The sequence below is a fragment of the Sarcophilus harrisii genome, chromosome 1 (assembly GCF_902635505.1).
Source record: "Sarcophilus harrisii chromosome 1, mSarHar1.11, whole genome shotgun sequence".
Classification (NCBI taxonomy): Eukaryota; Metazoa; Chordata; class Mammalia; order Dasyuromorphia; family Dasyuridae; genus Sarcophilus; species Sarcophilus harrisii.
The window spans coordinates 54211955-54235882 of NC_045426.1; the positions used below are offsets into that span (position 1 = coordinate 54211955).

A 23928-nucleotide genomic window follows, 5' to 3' on the forward strand; every position below is an offset into this window, starting at 1 on the left:
TTTGTGTAAGATCATGACTGCTACCCTTGCCTTTTTTACTTTAGCTGAAGCATATCAGATTCTGCTCTAGTCCTTTCTGTTCCAAGAATCTTCTGTAAACAACATATTATTCAATGTGGGTTTCTAATACATTCTACTATTCACTTCTGTTTTATGTGTAAATTTATCCCAATTCACATTCATAGTTATGACTTCTGTATATTTTCTTCTAACTCATTCTCTTCTGTTTATTCTTCTCTCTTTTTATCTTGTCCCTTCTTAAAAGTCTGCTTTGCTTCTGATCACTGCCTGCCTTGATGTACCTTCCTTTTTTATCCTTCCCCCATCCCACCCTTTTTTCTTCTCCTATTCTTTCCCAATTGGATAAAAGATATATAGTGTACATATAAATTTTTTTCCCTTTGAACCAATTTCAGTAAGTATTCAAACATTTCCCGCCACCCTCTCTCCATTTTCCCCTTCACTGCAAAAGCTCTTTTATGTGATAAAAATTCACCACTCTGCTTCTCCCAGGACATCCCTCTTTCTCACTTCTTTTTCTCCTTTTTTATTTTGGAGATCACAACATAATCAACTTATTTATGTATTTAGAGACCATGAAAATGAGGAGTTACATGTATCATCTTTCCATAGGAATATAAGCAGCTTAACTTTATTGATTCCTTATGATTTCTCTTTCAAGTTTACTTTCTGGGGCAGCTAGGTGGTGCAGTAGACAGAGCAACAGCCCTGAAGTTAGGAGAACTGAGTTCAAATCTGGCCTCAAAAAAACTTCCTAGCTGTGTGACCCTGGCCAAGTCACTTTAAGCCCAACTGCCTCAGCAAAAAAAAAAAAAAAAAAAATGCTTAAAGTTTACTTTCTTGTGAACCTCTTGAATCTCGTGTTTGAATGTCAAATTTTCTATTTAGCTCTGTTCTTTTCATTAGAAATGCTTGAAAGCCCTCTATTTCATTAAATATCCGTCCCTCCCCTACTCCAAAAGATTATACTAAATTTTTCTGGATAGTTGATTTTTGGTTGTAATCCTAACTCTTCTGCCTTCCCATAATATCTTAGTTCAAGCCTTCTGATCCTAACATGTAAAAGTTGATAAATGTTGTGTTACCTTGACTGTGGCTCCATAATATTATTATTTCTTTCTGGTGGCTTGGAATATTTTCTCTCTAACCCGGAGGCTTTGCAATTTGACTATAATATTCCTGGGAGTTATCATTTGGAGATCTCTTTCATGAGGTGATCAGGTCGATTCTTTCCATTTCTATTTTATTATCTGGTTCTAAGATATCAGAGCAGTTTTCCTTGATAAATTGATGATAATTTCCTTAATAATATATGGTATCTGGTTTCTCCTCTTTTTTTTATCCTGGCTTTTCAGATAATCTAATAATTTTTATATTCACTCTCCTGGATTTATTTTCCAAGTCAGTCATTTTTCTGCTACTTTATACTTTTTTCTATTTTTTTTTTTCATTCTTTTAACTTTTGTTTTGTTGTTTCTTGATGTATTGTGGAATCACTAACTTTCACTTGCCCTGTTCTAATTTTTAAGGAATTATTTTCTTCAGTGAGCTTTATCTATTTGGCCACTTCTGCTTCATTCATTCAGGAACTGCTTATAATCTCTTTTTCCATTTGATCTATTTTGCTTTTTTAAAGAATTCTTTTCTTAAGTGAGTTTTTGCGTCTTAAAAAAAAAAAAAAACAATTCTTTTTTATAATTTTCTTTTACAATTTTTATAATTCATAATTTTATAATTTTCTTGACACCACTCTCATTTCTTTTCCTAATTTGTCCTTTACCACTTTTATCATTTTCTTTATCTCTTCCATGGAATCCTGTTAGGTTTGTGTCAAATTAGCATTTTTCTTTGAAATTTTGTTTGTAGCTGCTTTCATGTTATTGTCTTTTGAGTTTGCCTTGGTCTTCCTTGCTACCCTAAGTAGCTTTTTATGACCAAGTTCTTTTCTTTTGCCTGCTCATTGTTCCAGCCTATTTCCCAACTTTGAAGTTTATATTAAAGCTGGGCTCTGCTCACTTAGAGGGTGGGAAGTACCATTTGAGAGTCCTGTTCCAAATTTTAGGCTTTTTTGTGCAGTTGTTTTTTGAGCTAGTTCTGGGAAATTCCAAGTTATTAGTGTTTCCAAGGTGGTGTGATCCATGGAGAAGTGTGGTCACTGCTTTCTTGGTCTGTAGTAGTCTTTGCCCAAGATCCTGCTTCCTTATAGCTCTAAGCACTAGTGCTTAGCCCTAGAAGTTGGGGAAACTTTCATGCAGAAGATAATACTTGAAGGGCATCTTAAAGGAAGAGAGGATCTATGAGGCAGATGCAAAGAGGAAGTGAATTCCAGTCATTTGGAACAGTCGGTAAAAATGACATAAATAATGGCATAAAAAGGGATATGGAAATGACCTCTATGAGGAGTAAAAGTTATTTTGGCTATTCTGGAGCACTGAAGGGGAAATCCAGTGAGACTGGGATCAAACTGTATAGGGTTTTGAGAGTAGTTTATATTTTAATTTAGAGGAAATAGGAAATCATTGAGTAAGGGAGTCATATAGCTTGTTCTGTATCTAAGGAAAATTACTTTGACAACAGCATTGTTGGATGGACTGGAGATGTAAGAGATTTAAGGCAGGGATACCAATCAGGAGCCTTCTTGCAATAATCTAGGTGAAAAGCAAGGAAAGACTGAACTAAAGTGGTAGCTATGTGATTGCAGAGGAGTTGGATGCAAGAGATGTTGTGAAGGTAGAAATGGAAAGAATGAAAAGTAGAAGTTAATGCTAATGTTACATCTGAAAGACTAAAGGATGGTGGTACATTGGGAAAGAATCTGTTCAGTTTTGGTTATGGTAATTCTAATATGTCTCTGGAACATTTAGTGTAAAATGTTCAATAGGCAATTGGTGATGTAGGACTGAAGACCAGGAGATACTGGAGCGAAAGAATACAAACCCAGGTATTTCTGTAAGTCATCTGGAAAAAAAGTTACTCTTAAAATTTTTAATTAGGTTAGATTAAAAATCCTCTTCTAAGAGGTGTTATATCAAGAGAAAATAGATTGCTGTCCAACTTTCTGTTATTAGAAAGGATATAATACCATAGCAGAAGGAATGATTCAACTGGATATGACATATAAACTAGACTTTTGGTCTATTAGTCTTTTGGAGGAAGTGACTATCTTTCCCATGAGGAGAAAAAAAAGATTCCAAAATCAGGATCTTTCTAAGTTGGTATAGTTATGGGGAAATTTCAAGATCACCAATATTTGAAAGACTCAAAAGCGATGTGGAGGTAGCAGTGAACTGCAATTAAGTTGATAGAATGAAATGATTTATTTTGTTTTTGCTATATTCCCTCCTTTTTCAGCCTCTACCATCTACAGTAACAGGAAAAAAGGTACTGGAATTTGAATAGTTTGAAATTGTTGTTGAGTGGTTTGGGTATGTGCAAAATCAATCACTATTATATCTTATTCACATCATATAAAAACATCTAAAATTCATATCCTAAAATTTTTAGTACAGTCTGTGGACAGATAAATGAGTATACTCAGCTTGATAAATGGTTAGTTCTTTTTCTTTCTTCCATCTAATTATTTTTGATGAATGATATAAGTGGCTTCCTTAAAGATGCTGGTTTTATAAATGGTATTTGAACATGTTTAAAACTCCCATTTTAAAAAAAATCAATCTTTTTTTCTTATATTCAAGGATTAATCTGAATACAAATACCTAATATTTTTGGAAAAGGCTGCTCATTTGTTGAATTTTAATTTTTTTAAATAGTATTTCATTTTTCTCCAGTTATATGTAAAAATTATTTGCTAACATTAGATTTTAAAACTTTTGAGTTACCAGACCAAACTGGTACCCACACTGAAAATGCAAGCAATTTGATATAGGTTATATAATGTAATGAGGCAAAACATTTCCATAATAGTCATGTTGTGAAAGAAAACATAGAACAAAAAAATTATCCTTAAAAAAAAGATAAAAGTAAAAAGAAGCAAACTTCAATTTATATTCAGACACCATCAAATCCCCACTCCCATCCGCACCCTCACCCCAGGGATAAACAGCATTTGTCATTGCAAGTTCTTCAAAGTTATCTTGGAACCCTGTATTGTTGAGAATAGATATGTCATTGAATTTTATCTTTTATAAGACATATCTAATCCAATATGGCAGCTAATATAAAAATAAAGATTGATTCTTAACATTGTCTTCACATACTTTTGTTAACCATGTATTTGGATCTTAAGACTTTATTTAATTACTAGGACTAAAGCACAGGATTTTTCATAACAATCATTATAATTTGTGAGTTCTTTGCAATTTATTTGCATATAGATGATATAAATGTCACACATTAATTATGCATAATATCAAGCCATAGAGGAAGTTAAAAATAAGATATCTCATTTTAAAACCTTAAATACAAAATAAACACAACTTAAAATATATCACATATAAATAATCTTTCAAATTTGTTAAATAAACATGTCCAAAATTCATTCACAGATCCTTAGCTTGTGTTCAAAAGTTTATTTCATAATTATCTAGAAGGATTTTAATTAGATTTTCCATTCAAAATATTTTTGTGTTTTTAACCACTGATGCTCTAAAATTATATTTTCCTAAGAAATTAAGTTCTTTAAGTTCTCTAAAAAAAACCCAAAAATACTATCATATAAGAATTTCAAACTTGAAGCATATGAAATGATCTATGCCTCCAATTCCTGAAATTATATTGTTCTTTGTGTAGGTGTTTTTTGGGGGGAAAGGGGTAAAGGAAAGGGATTGGGAATGAAGGCCTACAAACACTCTACTAAGAATGAACAAGGTTACCAAGAACTTTGTGAACTACAACTAATTTATCATAAAACTAGATACTTATTTCAGTTCTTTAGGTATATATCATTCTTAGACTCACAAAGAGAAGGCAGCATATTACAGACTTTTGCACTTATTAGCAGCTGGCTGATAAAATGGTCCATTTATTCCACACTAATGTACATTACACCAGTTCTGACTCTATCATTATTGATAATGTAACCACTATTTGTCTAGTTTGGGGATTCTTCATCTGTATGTTGGGGATAATAATAATAATCATGTTGCCTCACATAACTGAAAGAAAAAATTAAACCATATGATTCACTCATTATTAAGCAAGTATGATGTGCAAGCCATGGTGCTAGGTGTTGGAACTACAAGAACTAAAAATTGCACCAAGCTCAAGAAGCTTATCTATTGGGGTTGGGGGGAAGAGAGGGAAACAGCAGGTACATTAATGTGTACAAAATAATTGGAAGAGGAAAGAACACTAACTACCAGGAAGAACAAGAAAAGAAAGAGTATTGGCTCCAAGAGGCCATAACTTCAGATCCCACTTATGATATTTCCCACCTGTGTGACCTTGGACAAAGCAGCCACCTCTGGCTTCACTTTGCTCATCAGTTTAATTAGAAAGCCTCTAAGGTGCTTACAAATTCCTATATGAGGTGGTACCAGAGTTAAACCCTTGAAAAAGTTGGGTAGTCTTAAGAGACAAAGGTAAAGAGGAAGCAAATTCCAAACCTGTATTAAAGTAAAAGAGATAATTAGAAAGACAATTTTGGGGACTAGAAAGAAGGCCAGTTTGGCTGTAACATAAAGCAGGGTGTGAGAAGCAGAGAGAGAACAGGCATTTATCAAAGCCCTACTATGTGCCAGCAACTGTGCTAAGCATTTTACAAATATTATCTCACTTGACTTAAAGATCTATGATTGTATACTGACAAAGTAAGTGATATAAACATAACTGTGTTATAATTGATTATCAAGTAAAGTCGAAAAACAATGATCTATTTTATCTATTTCTGAATCACTCTAACAAGTATTCTTTCTAGGTCTTCTAGGTTTTCCTTTGTTAACTAACTCTCAGTTGGAAATTGTTAAAGTTGCCAGACTACTGAGACTAAAATATTATAAATGAACCCTCCCTTTTGTCCTCCTTATCCCCCCTAAAAAATAAGCTTGAATGATGGGAGGAAAATTCAAAGAAAATTAAAAGTTTGAAGGAAAATGTAATCATTTTTGAATAAAATTTTTTTACATTAAAAATCATTTGTATAATCCAAATTGTGAATATGAAAATAAACTATGTAAACATATATATATGTTTTATATAAAAATAAAAAAATTTTAAAGCATTTTTATAGTGCTTTAAGGTTTACAAAGCATAGATGATCTTAAGTGCTCCTCAACAATAACCCTGGGAGGGAAATACAATTATTTTGGCCATTTGGAAACTGAGATTAAGAAAAGTAAAATGACTTGTTCAGGATCCCACAACTGGTAAATGTTAAAATGGCTTCTTTTGTTTTATAAATTTATAGATCTGAATTTCTGCCAAAAGAAATAATACTGGAATCAAGACAACATGCTAAATAAATTCCCCCTTGAGAAAGACATCAGTGTATAAACACCCAGAAAAAAATAAAGTTGCAAAGCAGAATCCATAGGACTCTTCAGGTGCCAATTTTTTGAATATAGGTGTAGCACCCACCTCCATTAGCTCCCAAGGTCTCTGTTCCCACAAGGAATGACCCATAAAATAAAGTTTCCAAATCAGTTCCCTAAATAAACTTTACTGACTGCAAAGTGAGCCTAGTGACTCAACTTACTCCCCATTCCTGTTTTACATTTGTACTATAGTCTGTAGGGATTTTGAAGGCAATTACTCTTTCTCTTATCAGTTCACAAACAAAACATAAAACAGGAAATAAGTACACAAATTTTACAAGAGTAAATATTTTTACAAACTTGACTTTTTCATAATATACAACTAGTAAGTTATATGAAAAGTTCAATATTTTAATGAAATGAATCTGCTTTGATCTCTTTTATTCCCAGCTGATAGAAATCATTATTTATAGAGTAAGTGAATGATTTCTTTAAAGCTAATATAAAATCTGAATGATCTACTCATGTTTGTTGCTTTAAATGCCTGTGTGTTTAATTTCTAAATCCCTCCAAATTTTTATGCTTTACAAGTTTCACATTTATACTTTTGTGTATTTATTTTGGAAATACATCCTGCAGTTCAAAAGCAGTTGGTCTTCAGTAATTCCACAGCATTAGCTTGGAATCAAGTGTGAGAACTTAAAATGGAGTTCAAGTCAAAATGTAGTCCTCTTATTTTTAGAAGCATCAATTTACTCATGGGGTTGGGGAGTAAGTAAGAGAGTTAAAGTTAAAATTTTTCAAAGAAGTTTGATTTTAGAATAGGACACCTTACTTCTCACATAACCTACAAAAAGAATGGGATGATATATATTATTTTGACACCTCATCTATTCCACAGCATAAACAGAATCTGCCCAGTAAGGATGCCTGACCTTGTTTCCATCACTTAGAATCAACAGAGCACACTGACATATTTCTTTTTGCAAAAGCAAGTGTGCCAGCTATTTGGAAGAGCATCTGTCACTCACCTCAGCCACCTGCTGTGTCTCCACTATCTGCTGAGCCAGCACCTCCATATTTGTTGCCATGGTGAAGCAAGATCATTAGAGAACCTGTTTGGAAAGATGCCAGCAACTTCCATCAGGCAAGAAGAAATTAGGCTACTTGAAAATTATTAATAATCAAAATTAATCTCTGGCATAATATAATGTGAATTTACCCTCTGCTGGAGACATGGCAGCAAGCAAGCAGTGTATTATGCTTACTGCACATCTGGGGATACTGTTCATTAGAAATATCTTCTTCAATTATCTACAAGACTTAAAAAAAATCCAAAAAACAAAAAAAACCCAAAGGCAAAACCAGACCAACAAAAACATTCCACATAAGGAAAAACCTTCCAGTCCAAGTACAGAAAAAAAACTAATTTGGAACTGTAACTGCTAATGCAACCTGCAAAATGCTTAGGTAGATATCACACCTTAAAGGGCAGCTCCTATGACAGGTATTGGATAAGCGTGTGGCTATTTGAGAACGGCTCTTGATCAACTCTGGCTACTACTGAGCCTTTAAGCTGCTATCATCAACTCTACTTCTGGTATTAGTGTTACTGCAAAGGAAAAATTCTTTAGAGGTGCTGATACAACAGCTATCACTAACAAAAAAGGAACAAATATATACATATAAAACCAACAACAATAGGACAACAAAACGTTAACAGTATTAAAGCATGCTAAGAATATGTTCCTCAGGAAATTAATTTTTTAAAGTCTTCCCTCGAAAATGACAATTGTGAAAAAAAATTAATTCAAAAAAGAAACAAAAACTGGAATTTAGCTATTATGCTAGTGATAAAGCTCTATTTGGCCTCATCAGTTTTTTCAACAGCATGAATGTTTAGAAGCTTCTCACAAGCCAAATTCATGTGTAGCACGTTAGTGTGTGTCACTTAGTCCAGTGCCGAGCTGCTTATGAATCTAATTGAAACCATTTATGATGCTCATTGTAACAACATTACAGTCTCATTATAATTACAACAGCACAGATATGAGTGAGCTAGCTATGTGATGGGGCTATATTACTGGCAACTAGGTGAGGGATTCGAGGCCAAGAGTGTCAAAGAGATATATCCAAAGTTACATAGTGACTCAATGGTAAAGCAAGACCTAGAATCCAGGTCTCCTGCCAGTGTTCTTTTCTACTATACTACAGAAGGTTTTCATTTTCTTGGCTTGACCATAAATTTAGCATTTAGCATCACAGGAAGATTCCACTGGTTTATTTTTAGCCTTCATATATGCAAATAACATACAGTATCTATGTAGTACACATAATACAAAAATCCATTTACCCGACTGCTCTAAGTTTTTAGTTACCTGTAATAGTTTATTGTACAAACTTATAGAACCTTCTCTCTCTCTCTCTCTCTCTCTCTCTCTCTCTCTCTCTCTCTCTCTCTCTCTAATTCCTTCTTCCCTCTATATATCCTTTTACCTCAACAAACATAAAACAAACATAAAAATAACTTAATATGTATGACTACCAGAAAAACCAGAATTACTTTTCTCCAAACCAAATATTACAAAAACACATTACCATTATTTGCAAAAGCCCTGTGAAGCAGAAATCTAACCTTTTTCCCCTGAAAGGGTAAATAATAGTCTTCCAAATAATATAATAGATAAATATTGCCAATGATTTGTTATATACAATATGATAAAAATCCTACCTTGCTTGGTGTTTTAACTTCTAATTTTTATCACCTTTCGAGGATCTACTGCTGCACTACTAGTACCAGACTCCTGTACTACTAATAACAGCAATCTGCTAGAGGAAATGTGAAACTAAGAAAAATACATGCATAAAGAGCGGAAAGAACAGCACTAGAAGTTCTTCTTCTCACTTGAAAAAGTTGCTTAAATGACTGGAATTAAATGCTATCTATGATCAAAGGTAGTACTTTATGTACATTTAGATAACTTCCCCAAACTTTCTGTAACTATCCATTGATTAACTAGCAACTGATCCACCATTAGATGCCCATTAAGTGCAAGGTGCTATGAAAGAGGAAACATCGCCTGGCTGATCCACACTAAAGCTGGGGGCTCTTCCGACTTTTTAAACTGTTTTCTAAAATGGTAGCTTGAGGAATGGCTGCCTCCATCTGTTGGAGCTTCTTTCTCCCTTTATAGCCACCAACACAGAGCTCTATGTCCTCTATTTATATGCAATATATACTTTAGGAACAATTAATTCCCATTAATTCAGGGCTAAAAGAGTCCAATTAAGAGGTCATGAGATGCTATTTTATTCAAAGATAGCTTTTAGAAAATTTTCATAGATCACTAGTAAAAATATTAATTTTCAGTTAAAGTCAAAAATTTAAAAAGGATGAAGGAAGGTCTGAAAACATTCCAAGACATATTAATGAATTATCTCTATTTATAGATCATGCCCAGTTGCAATTATTCTAAATAATTCTAATAATTATTCTAAATAACATACTTTTTACATATATTTGCAGAATATCATCTCAATCATGCTATAAATACTATGCTATCAAACATTTATGAATTTTCATATGCAAAAGCTGACAAACTAACATATGTCCTGAACAGGATGGAGAAGACAAAATGATTTCAAGAACTAAAGATGTTCACATTGGAGACGACTAAGAGAATACTATTTAAAAGGCTCTCAAGTGGAAAAGTGAATAGTTTTGCTCTGTATGGTTCTTAAAGGCAAAACTAAATCAGTCAGTCAAAAGCATTTATTAAGTATCTACTATGTGCCAGGCACTTGTGCTAAGTGTTAGGTATACAAAGTTTTTAGATCAAAATAAAATAAGCTTTCTAGCAATTGGGGCTGTTAAACGGGTTTCCTATTAGGGATATTTTATGCAGAGGCTAGATGATTATCTGTAAGATATAATAAATCAAAAATTCTTTTCCTTATTTCCCACAAGACTGAACTAAAATATCTGCTGAAGTCTTTCCTAGTGCCATGAGCTGCTAATGCCTTTATTCCCTCAAGATTTTTTTGTATCATCGCCATCATCATCAACATGTAGGCATTCCTATCTCACTGAGGCTAGAAGTACAGGGGCTACTCATTAGACTGATCCTACTACTTATTTCACCAAATTAATGTCAAATGTTCATGAGATTGGCATAGTCCACTGCTGCTCAGAATGCAATCAATAAACACTTATTAAGCATATCCTATGTGCCAGGAACTATGCTAAACTCTGGGGACACATGAAGGATCTTACAATCTAATTGCAAATATAGGGAAAATAGGAAATAATTTAAATAGGGAAGGCACCAGAATCAAGAGGTTTTGGAGAGGATTCTTATGGAAGTTAGGATTTTAGTTAGTACTCAAAGGAAACCAGGGAGGTCTGTAATTGGAGAAAAGGAGGGAGAGTAGCCAAACGTGGGGGATAGCCAGAAAAAATTCCCAGAGCTGAGAAATGGAATGTCGAGTTCATGGACTGAAGAGTATGTACTAAGGAGTCCAATAATAAGACTGGAAAGGTAGGAAGAGGTTAGATTACAAATGGCTCTCAACACCAAAAAGTATTTTGTATTTGTTCCTGGATTCCTCCATGATCAGACATGATCAGACCTGTGCTTTAGGAAAATCACTTCAGTGGCTGAAGGCAGGATGGATTGGGATGGGGAGAGACAGGCAAACCCACTGCCAAATATATAAACAATCCAGCTAAGAGATGGATGAGGAAATGCTCAGAGGAGCAGAGTTCAGAGGAAAAAAAGGGAACATATTCAAGAGATGTTGCAGAAGGGACACTGATAGGCCTTGACAATAGCTTGGGTATAGGGGATGAGAGGAAGTGAAGAATTCTAGGTTTGTGAGCCTCAGGGACCAAGAGAATGGTATTGCCCTCTATAGTAATAGGGAAGATAGGGGTTTAGGAAGAAAAACAATCAGTTCTGTTTTGGATATATTTAGTTTAAGATGTCTACTGAACATCCAATTCAGAGTGTTTGAAAGACAGTTGGAGATGTGAGATTGGATGTCAGTAGAGAGATGGGTCAGGAAAGATAGATTTGAGAATCATTAGTGTACAAACAGTAATTAAATACATGGGCATTAATGAAATCTTCAAGGGAATTGGTATGGAGGACTGAGGACATAGCCCAAGCTCAAGGTGATCTTCTAACCTCAGCTTCCTTTGTGATTGGGATTACAGGCGCCGTAACTGGACCTGTATATGCTTTCACACACACTGTATACACACACACTCACACTCCCACTCTCTCTCTTTCTTTCTGTATGTATATATATATATATATATATATATATACACACACACATACACACACAGTTTTATATACACACATACATACATATATATGTATAACACACACACTCTCTCTCTCTCTTTCTGTATATATATATACACACACAGCTTTATATACACACACACATACATATATATGTATATATATTTACAAAATATATCTCCATACATGTTTGTATGGATGTGTGTGCATGCTCATGTTGTCTCTTTCATTAGAATACAAAATCACAAAGTCAAGAACTGTTTGGCTTTTGTTTCTGTAAGCCCAGTGCTTAGTACATAGAGTAGATGCCCAATAATTGCTTGTTGGATTACATGATCTCTTTTTCTATTCTCCCCAATGGAAAAATTATTCTTGACTAAAGTACAGCATATTAGAATACATATTATATATGCATATATATATATAACTCAGATTCTAATCTTTAACTATATGTCACTAATACCTGGATGAACTACAAACAACTTAAATTCCTAACTTCTATTTTGCATGTGTTCCCTCCACCAAAACCTAATCACTGACCAACTCCCTTATAATGATATCATCATTCAACTTATTCATATATGTTTGATTGGTCCTATCTCTGATTTTCCCCGCTCCCATATCTTTCATGTGCAACCAGTTCTTAAATCTTATAGGAGCTACTTCTGAAATATTTTTTGGTACACATCTCCTACTTTCTATTTCCAGTGTATCTATATTATCATAAAAGCTCAGAGTTGGACAAGATGTCAGAGGCTCCACCTGGAGCATTGTAGAAAAGGGATTTTGCCATTTCCAATCTTTCTCCTTTCTAATCTTCCTTCAGGGTAGATCTAATCATCTCATCATCAACCCTGATCAAGGACCTATACAAGCTTTCTGTTGTCAGTAAACAAAATTCAAACCTAATCTAGTATTCCTAGTTCCAGACAGACTATTCTTGCAGCCTTCCTCCCACTCTGCCACCAGACTATGCTATATTTATTACATTTCAATTTACTCAAGCAACATATTCACTCCATCTAAAATACCTTCCCTTTCATTCCTGGCTCTAGATATCTCTACCTTTTCCCATAACAATTCAAATTCTGACCTACTTTTTCATGAAGGCTTGCCTGATCATCTCAGCTAGAAGGACCCTCTCCTTACTTTTAACTCCCACCTACACAATATTTCCATCGATATGATACAGTAAATTCAACTCAGAAACATTTATTAAGTGCCTATTGTGTACGAGGCACTAGGATTCAGGGGACAGACATCAAGATATATATACTGCTAAGGCTTTGACTCTCAAGGAACTTTCAAGCTAATAGAAGGAAAAATAAGTATACAAATAATTACCACAAAAGGGAAAATGAAAACAATCCAAAGAAGAGAGCTTTAACTGTCATGAGAAATATGGAGAAAAGAAGATGTTGTGTTGTATTAGTTTTTTGTGTATATAATTTCTCTAACCTAATTGGTTATAAGTCTCAGAACTCTCTGACACTCTGTCCTACCTTCCTGACTATTACAAAATATCTAATATGCTATTTTGCATACAGTGAGTGATAAGATATTTATTTAATGGACAACACAGAAATTCTTCAATAAATCTGCACAAGTAACAGAAACAATACAAACAATGTTATAAGGCAATGGTTTCTCAAAGAAGAAAAATCTTTTCAGTAGAAAGTGCATTTGTTATGTAGTTTTATAAATTACTCATGTTGTGGAAACAATTCATTCTATAGCTATATATTTAATACGAAAGTAATTTTCCAGTTTAAGTATAAAATGAGGAAGGACTCTACTTACATACATAGCTGAGTGGAGAAAAATGCTCACTAAATTAATAAAATTTAATAATTAATAAAAAAATAATTAAATTAAATTAAAATTTTAAAAATTAATAAAATTTAAATCATCTTATTAATTAACCAATTTAATAGAAAAAAGATCATAGTAAAAATGACAAAAAATGAAAAGGTTTTGTCAACATAAAGGTAAAAATTGACCTCACTGCATGGGGCGGGCCAAATTATTGTTTATTCTATTTCACAATGAATTTCTTCAACATAGGAAAACAAAAAAAATGGAATCTAGCCTATTCTTTGTAGAGGGCTGAAACTATTGAATTCAATGCACTGAGATCAGGACTGCGAGCACTTGAGGCTAACTTCTGATTGGACAATACTCTATGGGAATATGCTTGGAAAATGGTCCTTTCCACTATCCGCACTGGCTCAATGATTAGTGTATAGAGGACTGTAGAAGGGACTAGGGAGTGAAGTAAAGCTAGCCAGACCCACTCTCAGCGGTAGAAGGAGGTTAGGTTGATTCTGCTTCCATCCTGTTCAATCCTGCCGCTGGGGACTGAGAATAAAGATTGAGGACTTTTGCTTATCCTGACTCCGGATGATTCTGGGGTGTCCTGGGTGCTAGCGCAGTCATTACAATTCTTTAGGAATTTTTTCTTTTAAGAATTATCTTAGTAAGAAAAGGAATTAATCTTCTTCCCCCTTGTACTTCTCCCTTCTTTTCTCTAGTTGCCTTATGTTAGTGATAAGACACTTTCTTCACAAGGGTTACCCATAGGAACAAGCTGACCTTCCTTTCCCATGATTATGAATAATACTGATTTCACTGATGACTTTTCTGCCTCAAACATCAGCTACAGGCATTAACAGTAGCAACTTTAGAAGCAATGTCAAAAATAAAAAATGAATAAATAGGAAGATCCATCATCTAGATGATTTTTTTTAAAAGGGTAAACATATTTCAACAAACATGTTTAAATCTTTATCAACTGGGTAGACTACAGTAATTTCCACATTTATTTTCCAGTTCTTTTTAAAATTGTCACATCACAACTCTATTACATCATCTTATAAAAATAAAGGATAGAATGTTCTTCCTCAAAAGGATCACTATAAAGGGCTGAAACTCTAAAAAGGTGTGCTTGAATCAGACAGCAGAGCACATGAAGCTAATTACCTATTCGATATGAAATAATGTACCAATCAAGGGGAGAGCCATCACATCCACCATATACTTATAGAGCCATTATTTCATCCACCTTTGAAAATTCAATGTTGGCATAGAGATAGAGTGAGAAGACAGGGTGAGAGAACAAGACCCAAAACCCCATGTCCAAAATGCAACAGAGGCTTCCATTGAGCATCAGAATATAGATTGATTCAGGGAAACAGGATGGGGGTCCAGCCCCAGGGCCCAAAGCAAAAAATACTTGGAGCATGATGGCAGCCGATGCTACACCCAGAGAGCCTTTAGAAGTTCAATACCCATTCATGACCAATCAGCCAAGAAGCAACCTGATGGGAGAAAGGGATTACAAATGGGGAGAATAGAGTTGTATGTAGCTAGGACTACTGAGATATCCCCTAGAGAGATGAAATCTGTTCCTCTCTGGCCTATGGATCCCTTGCCTCCAAGCACAGCAGGTATGATTATTTCACCTCCTGAGAATGCTTACAAAACAGTGTTCATCCACACATTGATGTGGGAAACTGGGGAATGTGTAGCTAATATCCCAGTCACTAATACAGGTAGACAATAGGTGGCTTATCACCCAGGAGAAGTAGTAGCATCAAGTTTACTGATACAGACTCCTAATAAGCAATCTGGTGATAGTCGCCCAGATTCTGACTCCAAGCAACAAAATCCAGGAATATTCTGGACAGCAGCTGTGACAGCTGACCTACCTATGCTCACTATCTATATAAATGGCATACTATTAGAAGGACTGGTAGACACAGGTGCATATCGTACAGTCATTAGAGGTGCCAGCTGGCCCAGTCACTGGCCAAAGATTAAGGCAGACACCTACATGTCTGGGGTAGGGGGATCAATAGCAGCTGAAATTAGTGCTACCCCTTTGAGATGGACATGTGAAGGCAAAACAGGAATTTTTGCTCCTTTTATACTTGAAAAAATACCCATCAATATGTGGGGAAGAGACATCTTACAAACAGTTAGGATTACAAATGAGTACTTCGGTTTTTTAGGCAGGGCTGCTCTTGAAGGCCTGCCAGCACTCTTATCTGTTCCTATCCAGTGGAAAACTGATACACCAGTATGGCCCTTAGCTAGTGATAAAATTCAGGCCTTATTAGATATAGTACAGGAGCAACTTGACCAAGGATACTTACAACTTTCTCTTAAGTCCTTGGAATTCCCCTGTATTTATTGTAAGAAAGAAATCTGAAAAATGGAGGCTGTTGACTGATTTAAGAAAAGTAAATGAACACATGGAAACTATGGGAATTCTTCAACCTGATCTTCCATCTCCTACTCAATTGCTTAGAGAATGGCCTCTTTGGGTTATAGACATTAAGCATTGTTTCTATTCTAAACCTCTAGGTAAGAAGGATATGAAAAGATTTGCCTATTCAGAGCCAAGCATTAACTTAGCTGAGCCCTATAAAAGATATAAATGGATAGTTTTGCCACAGGGAATGAAAAATAACCCTATTATGTGCCAAATGTATGTTGCTGCTGCTCTTACTGCAATAAGAAAAGCATTTCCAAAACTTATGTTGTTACATTATACGGATGGTATATTGGGATGTGCACCTGAGGAGCAAATGTGAGAAGCATGTCTACAAAAGATCATAGAAACACTAAGGAACTATACAAATTGCACATAGCTCCAGAAAAAATTCAAAGACACGCTCCTTTTCAATATTTAGGATATGAAGTATACACCAAGATGCTTACAGTACAAAAGATTTCTTTAAGAACAGAAAAGTTGAACACCTTAGATGACTTTCAGAAATTGATAGGGGATATCCAATGAATGTGTCCAATGTTAGGCTTGACTACCTATCAATTACAATCATTATATGACATTTTAAGGTGAGACAGTGCTTTAAACTCACCACGCCAGCTTACAAAAGAAGCTCAAGAAGTTTTGAGAGAAGTTGAACTGGCTTTATCCCATGTGGTTGAAAAAGTCACCCAAAAACCCTTGGAAATATCAATTTTTGCTACACAAGAGGCACCCCACAGCAGTCCTTCATCAAGGAGACAGTGTGACAGAGTGGGTGAACTTCCCAGCACAATCAGAACAAAGCCTTACTCCTTACCCAGTGCTTGTGGCTAGAATTTTATTAAAGGCCATTAAGCGAGCAGTACAATTATCTGGGACAAGACCTGACAAGATATACACCTTTTATAAATGCACAAATTAACATATGCTATGAAACCATCCCAGAGTGGCAAATTTTATTGGCCATGGCTCCAAATTTTACACACAAGTCCTCATTAAAGATAACCCGGCTATTACATAATTGGCGATGGATTCTTGAAGAAAAGATTTCTAAAGTTCCTCTTAAAGGACCAACTATCTTTACAGATGTATCCAAACATTTGTGCTGTATACTCTGGTGACTTAACTATAAAGAGAGTAGTCAGAACTCCTTTTCAGTCCACGCAGCAGAATAAATTGTGTGTAATCATTCTAGCTCTTACTTATTAACCAGGAGATATAAATATAATATCTGATTTGGCCTATTCAATAGGTGTAGTACAAAGAATTGCCACAGCCCAAATAAAATTTGTAGCTTCCAATATATATCAGCTCTTTAAGAAACTTCAAGAGCAAGTGAGAAAGCATCCAGGTAAGATTTGTATCTTGCATGTCCACTCTCATAGTGGACTTCCAGGTATATTTTTGATGGTAATTCAAAGGCAAATAGCCTTCTAAGCATGTTGGCCAATACTCCTTTATTTCAAGGAGCTCAAGAATCTCACTCTAAATATCATCAGGCTGCTAAAGCTTTACATTTGCAATTTGGGATAACAAAAGAGGAGGCTAGGAGCATGGTAAAAGCCTATACAGCTTACCTTCCTTTCCACACTCCTAAGCTCCCTCCAGGGAAGAATCCTCGTGGTTTAAGACTCAATGAAATTTGGCAAATGGATGTGACTCATTATAAATCTTTCGGTTGTCTGTCTTTTATCCACGTTGTGGATAATTATGGGTGTGCTACAAGCAATAAAAACAGATAATGGATCTACATATACTTTCAAACATTTTGCACACTTTTGTGCACAGTATAAGATTTTACACACCACTGGCATACCTTTTAATCCTCAAGGACAGGCAATAGTGGAGAGGAGAAAGAGAGACATCAAGACTCTCCTCCAATAACAAAAGAAAGGGGGAGCCACAGGTAACCCTAGAGAACTTTTAAATTTAGCTCTTTAAACAATTAACTTCTTGATTTTTGACAAAGATGCACTGGCTTGGGCACCCAGGTTTTATAACCCACTGGAAGGGCAGTGTCCAGTACGAGCAGCTCCACTATTTTTTAAATAATTTCCAGGTGATGTGGAGATGCAGAAAGTGGTGAATAGAAGGGAGCAGATAGGATAACTTCTTGGGGGAGAGGGTTTGCTTGTATCTCTACAGATAGAGAAAGAATCAGATGGGTGCCAACGAGCGGTATTCGCCTTGTCCATCAGGGAGAGATGGAGCAGACCCTTAAAACAAGGAGAAGACCCAAGAAACATCCGGTGGTTCCATCGTTGACTGTGACCACCACTGAAAGAGCCTGGCAGTTATGGCAAGTGACTCATGGACATCAAAAATTGTTAATTAGGCTGATGCAGGACTTGAAAATCCTTAGGAATCATTGGAACTAATGATAAGATTGTTATAGGACTTGAAAACCCTCAGGAAATCATTGGATTCCCTAACACATGATGAGACTTGCAGGACTTCAAAAACTTGCAGGGATCACTGGATTCCCTGACACGTGAAGTAATGGACAATAGATTGGTTTTGGACTATCTCTTGGGTGCTGAAGAAGGCGTATGTGTGATTGTTATTTACATACCCTCCTTCTAGGACTTCTGGAAATCTTTTACAATACCATGTTAATTCTTATTGTTTGTTATACCACTACTTGCATGTACAATTCATGTTTATCACACCACATTGAGTCTTCACTGACTGTGGGGAGGGTCATCACTAATACCCTGTGCTTTATTGCTTGTGTAATATCTTCCAGAAACCTGCTAACAATATCTGGCTTGATTCCCCACTTCTCTTTGGTGTTTTCACCTCCTTTCCTGAGAAGTCAGGGAGGGCGTGACCACTTGTGTTCTAAAACAAAAGCAGGAGATATAGAGGGCTGAAACTTCAAAAAGGTATGCTTCAATCAGACAGAAGAGCACTTAAGGCTTATTCAATGTGAGATAATGGCTCTTTAAGTATATACTTGGATGAGATTGTGATGTGATAGCTCTTCTCACCATCCTTACTTGCTGAATATTTGGTGGCCAGGTAATCATAGGCAAGGATTAGAGGGCTGTGGGAGACAAGTCAGGGTCACATGGCTGCAGGATGAGTAGGAGAGAGGCTGGAGACTCCACACTCCAGAATACATCTTTGGCAAGCCGTGTGGCAGCTTACCTGCCTCCTTCACTTCTCCCCCTAAAGACCAAGAACTTTGATTGATCCTGACTCTGACTGATCCTGAGGCCCTCTAGGGGAGCTAGTCCGGACATTATAAATCATGATGGATAAAACAAAACATAATACTAGGGGGTATGATTAAAAAAGAAAGAATGGAGTCAGTTCTCCATTGAGAGCCCCCAAAAGAAGGTGGATTATTGGCATTGGTAATAGTAGCCACTGACTTTCAGAGATGTTCTTCAATGCCTGGAAAATATAAGAATATGGGAGACAGAGAAATGTCAAAGTAAAGAAAGTTGTGGCAAGCAGTTTCAATAGACACAGGTGGTTCTAGTAAAGGTGACAAGACACTTTCTTGAGCCCCCTAAACAAAGAGAGAGGGGTGAGTGAGAAGCATCTGGGAAATAACTACCCTTCATTCCCTAGACTTTCATGGACACATTTAACACTACACTATTAGACCGAGATCAAAGATGCAAAAAAAACAAAAACAAAAACAAAAACAAAAACAAAAAAACCAAAACCCAATATTGGCCACATGATAAAGCAAAAAGGAATCAGAGAAAATTGTGGGAGAAGCCTACTTGAGGATATTTTATCTCTCTTCCATTTGTAGAGGTTCCTGATCCTATTAAGCTGGAAAAGCTTTTGATAATGCACTAACTGAAGAGGTGTGGATAGAGGATCAGCCTAGACAGAAGCTTTTGCTTTTGCAGTCAGAACAGCATCCAATGACCATTAGCTAAGATGAGGATGTGTGAATGCTATGCTCTGCAATAGTGGAGAGAATATCTCATTTACACTCATGAAATCATAAATACATCTATTTGTACAGACAAAGAGAATACTGTTAGGAAGTGTATTTATCTATCAAAACTTTTGAATCTGGTACCAACCTTCCTATTATGGATAAATTTTGTCAGGATAAAAGATTTAGACATCTATGCATCAGGTAATCTAAAATTCTATGAATATTTCATAAGAAGTAAACTGAGGCTAGTAAAAGAGACTTTTATCTCAGTATCAAAGTATTTGGTCACCCTCGCTGGTCTGTGAGCAAACAAGTGTTCCATCATAACTTTTTTCAACTGATACCAAAATACTTATTTGGATAAAATTTGTCATGGTAGCAATGGGATTGTAAAAAGGTGAGCAAAAAAAATAAATATGTAAGCAAGGGCTCATTAAAAAATTTTTTTTATTCATTTTAAACTTAAATACAAAAAAACAAAAAAATCCACTTACACAGCACAACAAAAGATTTAAAACCATGAATTTCCATTTCAGATGTTTTACTTTTTAAAAAATATAATAAACAATACACCTTGTTTTCAAAATTACCCTGCTTTTCTGTGTTTACAAGTTTTCTTCCCTGTTGTATACTTTTCTCCCTCCCTCCTTCCCCACCCCATCCCAGAGAAAGCTACAAATAAATATATATATGTATATATGAATACAAATATATATATACACACACACACATACATATATCATACTATACATCTATTTATCAGTTCTTTCTCTAGAGGTAGAGAGCATCTTCTTCAGAAGTCCTTTGTAGGTGGCTTCAATATTTATGAAACTCAAGATGAATTAGCCATTCAAATTTGTTCTTAGGACTTGGTACTATTCATTTCTTTTTATTATTTCACGCAATCTTTTCATGTTTTTCTAAACTCAACCGGTTTGTCATTTCTCATAGTTCAGTTGTATTCCATCATCATAATCATTTAACATAACTTTAGCCATTCCCAATTGAAAAACATCTATCATTTTAGTTAATCTAATTGTTTATTTTATGTTAATAAACTTACTTAAAGCATTTTTATACAATTACATAGTTTGATTTGATCATTTATCAAGTAGGAAATGGCTCATAAATTTGATAAAGTTCTTTATATATTTGAGAAATGAGACCTTTATCTACGAGACAAATTTTTTTCCCACAATTTTCTGCTTTCCTTCTAATCTTGGCTACATTAATTTTATTTATACACAAACTTTAGAAAAAAATTACCCATTTCACATCCTACAATAGTCTTGTTATAATTATTCTCCTATCCAAAAATCTACTAGGTAATATGTTCCATGTTCTCCTAATTTTCTTGTGATATCTCCCTTTATATCTAGATCATATATACACTTTGTGTCTTTTTTAAGTGGTTTAAGATACTCATTTTATGTCCAATAACTGTTGGACTACTTTCCAGCTTACCCAACAATTTTCACCAAATAATGAAATCTTATCCTCCAACCATAAATTTTTATATTTGTCAAACACAAGGTTACTATAATCATTTACTACTGTGTATGTGTACTCTGAGCTATCTTTCTATTCTTAGCCAGTGCCAGATGGTTTTGATAATTAGGACTTATTTTTAATGTGAATAGAGCTGAGAGCTTTCATTACCAACTATTATAACTTTTCATTGTGACACAGCAACTGTTGGGGATGAAGGAACCTCTGAGAACATACAGTCCACTCTTTCCCAGTTTTAATGTTGTACAGGATAAGAGGAAGTGACAACTAGGAGCCAAGAGGCTGGAACCCAATCTTCCCCAAGCCTAGGTCTGTTCCAAATGTCACAAATAAGTTCCTCTTGTATTCAAGTTATTAAAAGTCTATTATGCTCATGTGTTGTTATAAGACATGACCAATAGAGCTTTAAAACTCTAAAAAACTAAAACACATCTTTTTTCTCCCCACTTTATATTATTTTATTTTTTCCAATTACATGTAATAATAGTTTTCATCATTCATTTTTAAAAAGATTTTGGGTTCCAACTTTTTCTCCCTCTTTCTTTCCCCTTTCCTTACCCCAAGACAGCAAGAAATGTGATAAAGGTAATAATACATGTACAATCATGTTAAACATGTTTCCAAATTAGTTATGTTGTATAAGAATCAAAAAAGAGAAAAACTACAAAGAAAAAAATAAAAGTGAAAATAGTATGTGTTGTAGCATATGTTCTTAAAACATTTTTCAGCTGATCAAGTAAAAGGTACTTTAATCAGGTTTTACTAGGTCCATGCACTATGTATAGCACATGGTAATATGACATAAGAAATAGTTACATGGTAATAGACATAAGAAAAGTATCAGTGGATCAAATAATTCATAAATAAAAGGGTATGTGGTCTAAGAAGACTGGAAAAGGATGGGGACAGGGGATAAAGGGCTTTGAATGCTAAACAGGATTCTATATTTCATCTTAGAGCTAAAAGGAAGCCAGTGGCATTTATTGAATAGGGGAATAACAAAAGATCTGTGCTTTAGAAGGACTCCAAGAGAGAAGAGGTTTGTGGTAGGTTGACAAGGTTATTCTAACAACAGTCCAGAAGTGAAGTAATGAGGAACTGCACCAGGATGGAGAAAACATCAAAGAGGACATATATGAGATACATTGTGAAGATTTTTCTTCTTGGTAACAGTTTAGAAAGGGAGGAGAATGAAAAGTTTTAAGGTAGCACCTAAGTTCTGAACCTGGGTGGCTGGAAGAATGGTAGTACCCTCAAAAGTAATAAGGAAATTAGGAAGAAGGAAAGATTTGGGGAAAAAAGAAAATAAATTTTGTTTTGGACATGTTGACTTTAAGATGTCAATGGGACATCCTGGAGATATTTAATAGCGACCTAAGTGTGATTCTGGAAATCAATAAAGACATCAGATCTGGATGCATAGTTGTAACAATTATAACTATAGAGATGATCGTTGAACCCATGGAAACTGATGAGATCACCAAGTGCAAAGAAGCCAAATCAGGCCACAATCTCTATAATTAGCATAAAGTCTGGCCCATAATAGACACTTAAATGCTTATTGTTTGCCTAGGGTCACATAGTCCATGTCAGGTGGGCATGAAAGAGCCATGCTGCCTCTCAAACAACAATTACAACTGATATTTAGATAACTTTAAGATTTACTGAGCCCTTGTCCAGTATCTCCTTTAGTCAAAAATCCACTGAAGAGTCTGGTGATAAGGGAAAAATACAGGAGACAGAAATGCTCAATGACCACTTTTTTTTTTTTTTTTGAGAACTTCTTGACATCAATAAGTCATTCTGTTATATCAAATATTGTGATTGTTAGTGCCCTTTCATGACCCCTCTTTATAAACATTAAATATGAGTAATATATTATTAACAGTCAGGAAGAGGAAAAAAAGGAACCGTAACAATTTTTATATTTGAAATTTTTACATATTCTGTTTTTGTTATGTTCAAAATATTAAAAATAAAGTTAAAAACAGGATGAGATTTTCAAGATTTATCTTGTCTAACTCCTTTATTATTCTATAAACAAAGAAAGTGGTCTAGATAGCTATCTTAAAAACCCAAAAATTGGGTTTAAAACCCAATTACTTTAATCATAATTGTATAATTTGAAAGCCTAGTTTACGTAACCAGTGGAGTGTTATTCCTGTTTATATTGTGTCAAGTATCATATGCTTACTGAGACAAATGATAAAATAATCTAAAAAGTGAAATACCAAGGGAAAAGGATGCTAAACATATTTAAAATGTATAGATAGCTTTCGAAAAGTTAAATGAGCAAAATCAGAAGAACACTATACAACAGTAACAGCAACCCTGTAAAGATAGTCAACTTAGCTACTCTGATCAAGACAATGATTCAAGACAATTTCAAAGGACCCATATTGAAAAATGCTATTTACCACCAAAACTGATGAATTCTGAATGCAAATTGAAGCATGCTTTAAAACAAAAAACAAAAAAACC

General features: G+C 34.9%; 1 protein-coding gene across 3 annotated transcripts in view; it reads right to left on the minus strand.

Moving 5' to 3' along the window:
- NR2C2 (nuclear receptor subfamily 2 group C member 2) overlaps positions 1-23928 on the minus strand; it is a 115228-nt gene that overhangs the window by 85918 nt on the left and 5382 nt on the right. For 2 of the 3 annotated variants that reach the window (XM_031955697.1, XM_031955691.1), the window contains exon 2: positions 7484-7567. The exons of the other annotated variant lie outside the window; for it this stretch is intronic. In XM_031955697.1, coding sequence (XP_031811557.1) covers positions 7484-7543 — 60 coding nt within the window. In that variant the 5' untranslated portion in view covers positions 7544-7567. The remainder of the gene's footprint in view (positions 1-7483; positions 7568-23928) is intronic. 3 annotated transcript variants of the gene reach the window in all.